This window comes from Setaria italica, chromosome VIII (assembly GCF_000263155.2).
Source record: "Setaria italica strain Yugu1 chromosome VIII, Setaria_italica_v2.0, whole genome shotgun sequence".
Classification (NCBI taxonomy): Eukaryota; Viridiplantae; Streptophyta; class Magnoliopsida; order Poales; family Poaceae; genus Setaria; species Setaria italica.
In genome coordinates this window covers 6,850,522-6,862,162 of record NC_028457.1, presented here as the reverse complement: position 1 = coordinate 6,862,162, position 11,641 = coordinate 6,850,522, and the positions used below count along the sequence as shown (strand labels likewise).

The window sequence follows — 11,641 nt, the reverse complement described above, 5'->3', positions numbered from 1 at the left end:
ATGGAGGCGTCAGGAGATGGAGGCGTGAGGAGATGGAGATGGAGGCGTGATGGAGATGGAGATAGATGGGGGGTATTTATTTATATAGGAATTTGTCCTGTATGGTTATTCGGATATCTCCTACTAATTTGAATTTGTTATCTTTACGTGTCAATTATGTATTTGGAGATGATGGATAGAGTTAGTTTTCAAATTGAATTCTATATCTGTTAAGGTGTATTGTCAGATTGACTGCCGGTTCTGAATTTCTGGGACGGCAGAATTGTTCAGGATCTAGAGGAAAACGTGTGCCAGGCTACCAGTCCCGGCTCTGAATTTTGCTGTGAATTTGTTATCTTTACGTGTCAATTATGTCTTTGGAGATGATGGATAGAGTTAGTTTTCAAATTGAATTCTATATTTGTTAAGGTGTATTGTCAGATTGACTGCCGGTTCTGAATTTCTGCCGGTTCTGAGATTGAACTAGTTTTGAGCAAAACAATTGACCTCCACCAACTCTACGTTGTTTTGCACTGATGCAACATCTCCGGATCAATATGGAGACGCGCACAGTAAGTTGCAGAGTTACAGGCCTATATAGGCTATAGCAGCACCCAGCAGTTCTACAAGCCCCCTCACCTCATACAGCTAACTAAGCCTGACTGCCAATCTGCCATAATCACCGAGAACAGGGTCCACAGGGCCACAAGTCCACAATGTGACAATTGGGATTACTTACTACCTTCATCATTTTACAGGCTCTGAATTTTGCTGTTCTGCCTGCACATGGTTTGGCACTTTGGCTCATGGAGCCCAAACACAGTCGCCGGCAGAACATGCAACTCCAGATAACAAACCGAATGTGGGGAAATGATGAATAACAAAAGAGAACAAAATCTGTACATCACGTATGCATCAGTGTACTTGAGGTGCATCTCTCAAGGTTACATTCAAAGTGGTTTACATTGGTTGCCACCCAAGTCCAACTTTGTTGCCTTGCATCATGGCTACGAATTCGGCGTAGTCACTTTGACCCTCCTGAAAAGCAAATATGAGCACATGCATTAGTTTTCAGTAAAATAAAACTCCTGAGAGGCACCATTGGACTCGGTAATCAAAAGAACGAGGTTGACATATTTAGGTAGCCAAAGTGTTCTGCACTTGTGCTGAAAATCCTTAAGCATTAGTATTGTGGTTCAAGTAAAAGACAATCAACTTACATTGTTTTGGTCAACTTCTAAAATTATCTCTTCCAGGAAAGAGTCCTCCATGTTATTTTCTCCACAAGCTCGTTGAAGCTTGTCAACTGTGATATAACCACTTCCATCTTTGTCGAAGTAAGTAAAAGCTGCCATCAAGTGCTCTTCACGCTCTAATTTGTTAAGAGGCACAGTTGCAGCAATAAATTCTTCATAATTGATGGTCATCTTTATCAGCCTGCCAAAAAACTCAGGAACTTCAGCCAAAGCACTTCAGTGAAGCAGATATTATCTAAAAACAGATGCATATGCCAGTAGAAGTTGAACTAACTTTGTTTTCTTTCTCACACTGTATCTTTTAAAACTTGATCTCCAGGTTCAGCACAATCACCTGACAGATGGAAAGCATCCCATTGCCACCAAATAAATTACAAATGAATTTGATGAAGACCTGTCCATAGGCAAAAACGCAGCTGTTGTATCCTGCCATTCAGCATTTAACCACAGTGCAACAACAATGCCTGGATCACAAGACAAATTGGAATCAAGCTAACCTGACACAGGTAACAAATAATGCAATGCACATTTCGGCTGATGTAAGCTAACAGCCCACCTGAGAGGAACTTGAGAGCTCTTCGAATTCATCTTCCTCCACCTGTAACAGAAATGAAAAGGCCAAAGGTCCTCAATCTAGCCAATAGGCATTTACAAGACCAAACAATGAGCAATATTTGAATCAAGACCCCTGCTAAACTCATTCATATTAGGCCTTTCATCTCATCTACCAAGGATAACCAAACATTGAACTTCTAGAAGACAGTACCTTTTGTGTTTGCTTTCTTCGAGTTCCACTAGCTGCAATCAGCGAAGCACAAGGGTCAATGTCCTCTATATCAATGAAGCTGTAAGCTTATCTCCAGAAGATAAATCTGTGTACCTATACAAAGAGCAAGGAGCCAATGAGGAATCTGTTAATTATTTCATGGAGCCAATGAGCAAGGTAGCACAAACAATCTGCCCAGAGACAACATCAGAATGAATTAGCTACTGTGCACATCTTTCTGTTGCAGGTAGAACATGAAACATCCTAACTCTGGAAACAAAAACCAAACACCTGCGTGCCCAATGGCATAAATAAAAAATTTAACTATCTAACCTGCACATTTTCAAAAAGTTCCCCAGAATTCATGGCTTGCCTTCCACCTCTTGTTGGATCGCGGAGCACCTTTCGAAACAATCTTCACCGGATCAAGTACTTTGGTGCCACCAGGCTGGTTGGCTGCTGAGAAATGAGCCGGCAATGGCCCAAATGTTGTTTCCTCTTCCATCCCTTGCTCCTGCGTGTCTTCTTTCAAAATATCATCAAGTAACTTCATTACCCTATCCGTCTCATCTTGGCTCCTAGAAACTTTGAATAAAGCACGATTGCCCTTTGAGCGAAGGGAATGGTAACGATCCATTTGTTCAGTCCAAACATGCGTATTGGTACGCATCTCCGTTGGGAAAGCACTCTTCACATTCATAGTCCACCTCACGTAAACACAACAAGGAGGGATGCTCTCTATATGAGAATACTTCATGACACAGAAAGTATGAGCACATGGAATTCCTTCCCGCTCCAGCTTCCGGCAATGGCATCTAGCATCAACCAACGATGACCCAAAGGTACAAGTCACGTGAAACGAACGCTTGTTGTTGCCTTGCAATGAAACCTCATACCTCAAACACCCATTCTGCAATGTCACCTCTGTCACCGACCAATTACTTGATTTTTTTATCTGGAAGCTCACTTTCTGGAATATAGTTGGTGTGAAGATCTGCGTAGCACTTTTCTCAAGAACATCAGCAGAAATCTTAGTGAATGGGATAGAGCATAGAGCCCTCGCATCAAGCTCAATCTCATTCCGACGAATGCGTGATAGGCAAAACTCGTAATGCTCCATTAAATCAACCAAGGACATCTTTCAGTCTAAATGGTTGTGAAGCCTTGAGTTCAGACTCTCGCTCCTCTGATTGCTTTGCATGCCCAAGAAATGTCTCCCTCTTGTGAACGTGGCAGCCCACTTCCTTCTAAGTTCGTACATCCTATTTACCCATAGGTTATCTTCTTTGATATTATGGGTACCTCTAAACTCTCTCCAAAGCCTATCAAATTCACCCTCCTCCATTGCATGGTATATGAACTTCCTGAAATCCTTGAGCTTCAAACCACGGAACCGTTTCAGCATGTTCTGCTCTATGTGCCAACTGCACAATCTGTGATCTGCATCAGGCATGACAATCTCAATAGCTCTCATCATCGCTGCGTCCCCATCAGTAATTAAGGATTTTGGATGCTTCTGGTGCATTGCCTCCAGTAAAGCCTCGAGGAGCCACACATATGACAAGATAGTTTCATCCGATAAAATACCGCAGCCAAAGACAACTGTGCTTCGATGATGGTTAACTCCTATAAAAGGGACAAACGGAAGATTGTACCGGTTCACTCGGTAAGTGCTGTCGAATACAACGACGTCTCCAAAAACACCATAGTCTATCTGCGACTGTGCATCCGACCAAAATAGGTTCTTCAACCTGCCTTGTGCATCCACACTAAATGTGAAAAAGAACTCCGGATCTTTCTCTTGCATCTGACGCATATGATTCAACACAAATTCTACATCGCTTCCTTCAACCTTTCCCTTCTTGTACCTTGAAAAGAAATTGTACAAGTCCTGCGAAAGAAATCCAGTCTCCCATGGACCACCGTGGCTGGCCTCCATTACATCCATGATCTGAAATGGACGCAGCCCACCTAGTCCCAGTTCTACTACCTCCACTTTCTGAGGATCATTAAGCCCTCGATGAGACCGCAAAACAAAAACATGCTCTGGTTTTGCAAGGGCATGTGTATGGACATCCACAAAGTCCTTCACATACCAGGTGCCAATAATTTCACTCCACTCCACATCAAGCCTAGCAGTGCATCCACAACGGGTGAGGGCACGCGGCTGTCTTTTTTGATCCATCCTTTCAAAGTACTTAACAGATCTATATCCTTCACAGGAGCACATGAGTCTTCTCCATATCACCTCTTTGGTGCCTGTCTTGTACCTAACTCTGCCCTTTCTGATACTGAACCCTTTATGGTATGCATAATCATTGTAAAACTCATAGAAATCTTCCTCCCTCATAAAAGTCTGATCTACAATACACTTATATTCTTTAGTTTCCTCCAGGCTAACGTACCCTTCTGCCTCCATTACGGTAACCTGCAACAAAAAAAATTACAGGTATTTCAACCATTTCAAATAATACCTTCGTATCAACATAGGACGGAACTGAAGTCCTTCATCCCAACCTAACTAACAAAGCTTACCACATCTGCAATTGCAGGTTAATATTAAAATAATCAGCAGCAATTAGCTAAGCAATACACCCTCTGACCTAACCAATGCTGGAAATGATGGACTTTGTGGTGGTAACCCTCAACTGAAATTGCCACCCTGCTCTAACCACTCAAGGAATAAGCCATTGCAAAAACTTGCCATAATAGTTGCCATATGCAGTGGTTGTGTTTTTGTTGCATTTTAGAATTTGCACTGTCTTCATTATACAGAGAGAATAAAAAAATAAAAGCAAACCAACGGAGCTCAGTCATTGATGAACAACACATGAGGGAATCTTATGCTGAATTGGCCCATGCAACTAATGGTTTTTCATCTGATAACCTCATTGGGACTGGTAGCTTTAGTCCAGTAGTGGTTCCATTTGCTACAGCTCTCTAATCTCTTCTAATAAAAGTTTGCAGTGCTAGGTTTTATGTAAGTTAAAGCTTTGTTGCTATTTCTCTCGCTTAAATAAGTACAAGTTCAATGAAACTCAGTTTTCTACAGTAGGCTAGGAAATAGCTGAAACTTGTAAATTCCTATTAAGGGAACAATTAATATGATATTTCACACTTATTCGTAAATAAAAATAACAAAGAATTTCATAGTTGCATAAATGAATACCTCCAGGAATTGTTACTGGATATGTGGGACGTGGGGGAGTGGCGGCGTGTGGGGCGGTGCCGGCGAGGCGGCGGTGGCGGTGGCCGAGCGGTGACGGCGCGACGGACGGGGCGACGTGCGGGAGGTGGCGGCGCGGCGTGCCGGCGGTGACCGTGACGGGAGATGGCGGCACGGCGTGCGGGCGGGGTCGGGGGGGTCGGGGCGGCGTGCCGGCGGTGCCCGCGACGGGAGAAGGCGGCGCGGCGTGCCGGCGGTGCCCGCGACGGGAGACGGCGGCGCGGCGTGCGGCCGGGGTTGGGGCGGCGTGCAGGCGGTGGCGGAACGGCGCCCCCGCGACGGGAGACCGGCGGCGTGGCGTGGGGGCGGGGGCGGAGCGGCGTCCGGGCGACGGGAGGCCGGCGGCGCGTGAAGAATGGATCGCGGGGGACTGGCGTGCGGGAAAATGACCGGCGGAACAAATATACTCCGAATAATATATACCGCGCTAATTACAATTTTATCCATACTAAAAAAGGACTTATACTCTATACTACCAACCGGTAGTATTGTCCACAGTAAAAGAGCTCATCAAATAAGGGTAATTATTTGAAGATATATGTGTTTGTTCAATTATGATCGCATCATTGTTACTGTCATGTCATATGTATGTATTGTATATTCAGAACCCTCAGCCAAACCAGTAAGGTTTCAAATATTTGTTATTGGTCTAGGCCACTGCACAAATCATATTCAGAATCAGCTAAGCATCTTATTGTTTGAGAAGTATTTACTACTTGTTTTACACAAATATACTCCCATTTTATCCATGTGACTGAAAACTGCTGGGGCAATGGCATGATTCAGGCATGTACCACGAGGCCTTCGATGCAGCCGGAAGCTTGGAGTACATGGGTATGTTACGGATTGACAAGTCTTTTTTCACTTCAGCAATTTGCTTTCTGGGAAAGAAGTTTAAAATTTCTGAACTGAAGGTCATACAAGTTTTTTTTCCCTCGGTCCAACAATTTGGACTGTTGAACTAAATGATTCGACAACACTGACTACTTCTTGCTATAGTAAAAATTATCAATCTTTAGTGAGCATGAACTTAAAAAGTAGCATAGATGAAGTATTTTCAGTGATACTAGCAACCATCCATTACTGTGAAGTTCACTTTTCATTTAATGGAGAAGTGAAGCAAGAAGCTTGTTTCTCTTAATGTGTGTGAAACTTATTCTGTTTCATCTGGAATCTAGTTGACATAATTATTGATGTATTTCACAGTTCTGCTGCTAGGACTCAACTTGAGCGAACCTGAACACAATAGGAGCAAGATGGAATATCCTTGCTGCCTTTTTAGATGCACAGGTTGTTGCTACACTTTGGTTCAATAATTATGAAGTGAAGTAGTAATATTAGCAATCAGTAGTTGTAATACCAAAGGAGAAATTTTCAAACCGTATATATATTTCTAAACCATCTCCCCAGTAGTAATTTCTTTTTTTTTTGGAGAAGTATTTTTAAATAGTGTACAAGTAATTTCCAGATGATAATATTCACTATTGCAGAAGTAATTTCTAGAAGTAATGATTGGAGTATTCTTTCAATATTACATTCACCTGCTGCTCGATTTGTTTGGCTTTTGCCACATGGTCAATGTGAAAATTACTTCTTTTATGTCCAATTCACTGGATGTGTTGAGCTGATGCTGTCTCGTTCAGAGTTACTTCTTCTGCACGGTCATTGTGAAAATACTTCAATGGATATTGCTTCTTCCTGTTTTGAAAATTACTTCCACCTGCGGTAGGATGCTGCATGTGTGGAGGGCAACATCCACCTGCGGTAGGGCATGGTACGACGCATCAGTGACCAGTTGGAAATTGATGGTGCTCCACTGAATTTGCAAGCATACAAGATGGTTTTTTTTTATAAGGAGCATATAAGATGGTTGATTGGCTAGATGATACTTCTATTGCCGATCATCTTGTTTGTTGTAGTATACTGGATGTTCGTGTTCAATTAAATACCAAAACATACACGACACAGTTAAGTATATGAAATAATTACTCCTGCGTTAATTCGAATGATAGTTGATCCCTTTTCATAGTTTCCATTGTGTAACTGCGAGTATGATAGTTGAAATCCAACAAGAAATGCTTGCCTGGGATTTCTCCATTATTTAATTAGGGGATAGTATTTCTGTATTAACCAGAAGTAAAAACAAAACAACTTTTTATTCTTTTCTGAGATAATTAGGGGAAATTATTTCTCTGTTGTCTTATCATTACCCTTTTGAGATGACTGGGAGTAATTATCCATGAGAATGGAATTTATAAATTACCAAGAAGTAATATTTGATAAGATAATTACTTGTACTGCAAATGATATTTCTATACACCGGTAGAAAACGGACCTTTAGTCCCGGTTAGTAGGAGTCAAATCTTCCGAAAAGCCATCCGGGATTAAATGTTCGAGACAAAATGGGGGGGCGGGAGGGTTCCTTTAGGACTAAAGATCCCCTTTAGTCTCGGTTGGTGTCACCGCTCCGCTTCCTCCACCCGTCCCGCTCCGCTTCCCCTGCGCCCCGCCGGCCTAGCCTCCAACCGTCCTACTCCGCTTTCCCCATGCGCCACCTCCGCCTTCCCTGTTCAGCCTCGGCCTCTGCCGCCGCCTCCCCCACGCACCGCCTCTGACCCGCCACCGCCCCGAGCCGCTGCCTCGGCTCCCCCACGCACCGCCTCGCCCCGCGGCCACCTCGGCTCCGCGCACCCAGGCGCTCGCCTGCATGGGAAGAAGAGAGGATAAGGAAGGAGAGGATAAGGAAGAAAGAGGGAGGGAGGAGAGGATAAGGAGAAGGAGGGAGGAAGGAGAGTACCTGTGCGCTGTGTGGAGGATGACCCTATACTACCGATTTATTTTCTGAGAGAGAGATCGAGGAGGTGGAGGGGTGGGGGGAGGGGACGGCTCTTTTCTCCGAGTTGAAAACACCAACCGGGACTAAAGGGGGGCCTTTAGTCCCGGTTGGTGTTTCCAGCTGGGACTAATGTTTTAGTCTCGGTTGGAGGGGGGGTCTTTAGTCTCGGTTGGTGTTTCCAACCGGGAGAAAAGGCCCCTCAGAGCCACTAGCCTTTGCAACCAGGACTAAAGGGGCTCTTTAGTTCCGGTTGGTGATCCCTCCACCAGTGCTTGAGTTTTAGTCCCGGTTGGTGAACCTTTAGTCACAGGCCAAATATTAATCGGGATAAAAAGGAATGGATGGAAGGTCAGTTTTCCACCAGTGATAGTACCGAGAAGTAAAACTCTCAACAAGAAATGTCCTTTTGGGGGTTAACTTCGTATTTTGGAACCACGTTCCAATTTTGGAAATTATCTTGGGGATAACACTACCAGAAACTGGAGATTTCATGAAGGGAACAAATTTTTGTGAGTTAAAAACAAACTCTCATGAAATTAATATTTTTCATGAAGGTGATGCAAATCCCGCCACGAAAACTCATTTTCATGAGGGTGATTCACACACCGCCTCGAAAATTGTAATTTTCGTGATGGTGTTGGATAACCCGCCATGAAATATACTCATTAACATGAGAGTTATTGTAAACTCTCATGAAAAATGTTGTGCACGTGCCACTGCTCCTCGTTTTGGTGGAAAAAGTTCACATTCGCGCCACATCCCGCGCTTTGTTTGGCATTCGCGCCCAGGAAGAAAAAGGCCCGCTCGGCCGCGCCATGATTTTTTTGGCTCAACATACAGCCCGAGACACCCCAAAAACCCTTTCCTTCCCAGCGCCGTCATCCACTCACCCGCATCCGCTTGAGCCCCGGAAAAAAATCACACCCCCACCACCTATGGCCGTCGCACCCCCGCCGTCGGCGGCCTAGCTGGGAGCCACGCCGTCCGCTCCGGCCGCCGCCGCCGCCCTAGGTGGGAGCCCCTCTAGTTCTCTCAGGCCGCTGCCGCCCTAGCTCCATCCCCTGCGCACCACCTCTCTTAGGCCGCCGCTGCCCTAGGTCCGTATTCAGGACACCGCCGCCTCTCTGGATGCCGCCGCTTCTGCGGACCTCTCCCTGCCACCTCAAGCCGATGCCGCCCTAGGCTCGAGTTCTGCCACCTCTCAGTCCGCTGGCACCCTAGATCCAGCCGTCATCCCTTAGGCCAGCCTCCGTCGGAGCTTTGAGGAGGAGAAGGCAGCAGCGACATCGAGCTAGGCTTGGGGGAGAACGCAGCAGTGACACCGAGCCAAGCTTGGAGGAGACAGGTCCTGCCTTGCGCCGATCTGCGTTTCCTGCTTCTACTCGGAGTGAGGTAATAAAGCTTCATCTTTCCCCCCAATTTTTCTGTGTTGTGGTCTACCCATATGAGGATGCCTGATGCATGTCACACTGTGTTTTGCGTAGTTGCACTGAACTTAATCAGGAGTATATAAACTATGTTGTCTAGTGTCAATTTTGCAAGATCTGATACTGAATGCAACATTTGCCTCACATCTGAACTTAACTGATGCTATGCTATGTTCATTATCAATTTTGCATTGATCCATATATACTGAGAATCAAGTTTTCTGTTCTCGTACACAGAAAAAAGAATGGCGGAACATGAGTGGATGTACATTGGTTGGTCTCGTACACAGCCCCCCTCTAATGACTGGATAGACAACACCAACCAGTTTTTGGATCGTGCCTTCTCTATGCCTTATCTAGTTGAAGATGGCACCATTAAGTGTCCTTGCGCAGTATGTCGCAATTGTGTTAGGCACAACAGGTTAACAATAGAGATGCACTTGTGTAGAGTTGGCTTTAAGGAAGACTACAGAATATGGACAACACATGGTGAGGTATTTGATAGTACCTATGTTGAAGGTGGACATGATGAGAATTTTGCTGAAACTGACCACATTGATGAAATGTTAGCTAGCCTAGTTGGTAAACATCCACTACTAATTGATGAGCAGCCATCTGCCTCTGCTCGAGCTTCTTATAGGATGGTACAAAACGTTGATCAATTAGTACATGAGAATACATCACACTCATCCCTATCTAGTATGGCACGCCTGCTAGCATTGAAAGCACAATATAACATGTCAATTGCACACTTTGAGGCAAACTTAGAATTAATCCATGAACTATTGCCTCCCAAATCTAAGTTGCCCAAGGACTTCTATCAATCAAAGAAGCTATTTGAGGGTCTTGGTATGGCATATGTCAAAATTGATGTTTGTTATAATAATTGCATGCTTTACTACAAAGATAATCAAAGCAAAGACAAGTGTGATGTTTGTGGTTTGTCTCTCTATGAAGAAGGTAATAGCCAAGTGCCACGTAAAGTTGTAACATCCGCGGAAATCACCAACTAAAATCACCCGTTAAAAATCGTCTTTAAAATCTTTTTACCGCTGAGCTCCCGGAAATCGAAAGGTCTCCCCGGTGATTTCGCCGTCCCGACACCCAAGCCGGCCCCTATCTCTTTATCCGTGCCCGTATCTTCCGCCGCGTGCCGTTGTCAGACGCTGCGCGCGTGCTCCGACCGCGTGCCGCAATCGCCGCCGATCCCTCTCTTTTTCTTTCTCTTTTTCCCCCTCCCCTTTTCCTTTTCTTTTTCCTTCTTCCTTTCTTCCTCCTTCTTCTTTCTTCTTCCTTCCTTCTTCTCTTTCCTCTCTATTTCTTCTTCCTGGTTACTGGCGCCACTCCTCCCGGCCGGCTCCACCTCCACCAACCGGACCCCCCCCCCCGACCTTAACTTCCCCGGCCGTTGGGCCGCTCTGGCGCCCGACCCCGCGCGCCCGGGCCCTGCCACGCCCACGCCCGGCGCGTGGCGCCGGCCCGCCCGGCCCCAGCAGGCGCACGTCACCGGTGCCGGCGTGGCTGCCGGCCCCGGCCAGCCCGCCGGCGTGCCCGCCACGCCGCGTCCCGACCCCGCTCCACGACGCCGCCCGCCGCACGCCACCGCCGGCCCCTACCGCTCTCCGGCGCCGCCCGCCGCACGCCATCGCCGACCCCACCGCGACACCGGCCGCCCCCATCTCGCCGGCTATAAAAGGGAGCCGCCCCGGCCGCCCTCTCCCCAAGCCGCACCGCACCCCTTGACCACCTCCACCCGCCGCTCGTGCCGACCCGCCGCCACCGCTCGAGCTCCTCCACCCGAACACCGCCTCCACCGAACCACTGCCGGCCGCCCCTTTCCCTCTCCAAAGCTCCAAGGTAAGGGGCAAAACGGAGCCCCCTTCCTCCGCCGCCCCCGGTCCATGGGCTCGCCGCCGGCGAAGCCAGGCCGGCCGGCCACCACCTGCCCCACCTTCTCTCTCTCTCCCTCTCCAAGTCCCTGGAGAGGAAGGAAGAAGAAACCCCAAAATTCCGATCTAACCCCAAAGAATCTACTATTCGCGAAATAGTCCTTCCAACCACTTCTCATAAACTTATTCGCAGATAAGCCCCTCCACCCCCCAAAAGTATTACAAAATAGGTCCCTGGGTTTATTATAAATCAGTCCTAAAC

At 46.5% G+C, this 11,641-nt stretch overlaps 1 protein-coding gene across 1 annotated transcript in view; it reads right to left on the bottom strand.

Annotated features, from left to right (window-relative positions):
• Positions 1 to 1,437: 1,437 nt before the first annotated feature.
• The window catches only part of LOC111258307 (protein FAR1-RELATED SEQUENCE 5-like), a 17,175-nt gene continuing 6,971 nt past the window's right edge, over positions 1,438 to 11,641 (bottom strand). Inside the window, exons 2-6 of the mRNA XM_022829461.1 lie at positions 4,537 to 4,541; positions 3,272 to 4,429; positions 1,785 to 1,833; positions 1,611 to 1,699; positions 1,438 to 1,470 (exon numbers count right to left, since the gene is read on the bottom strand). Coding sequence (XP_022685196.1) covers positions 1,438 to 1,470; positions 1,611 to 1,699; positions 1,785 to 1,833; positions 3,272 to 4,429; positions 4,537 to 4,541 — 1,334 coding nt within the window. The remainder of the gene's footprint in view (positions 1,471 to 1,610; positions 1,700 to 1,784; positions 1,834 to 3,271; positions 4,430 to 4,536; positions 4,542 to 11,641) is intronic.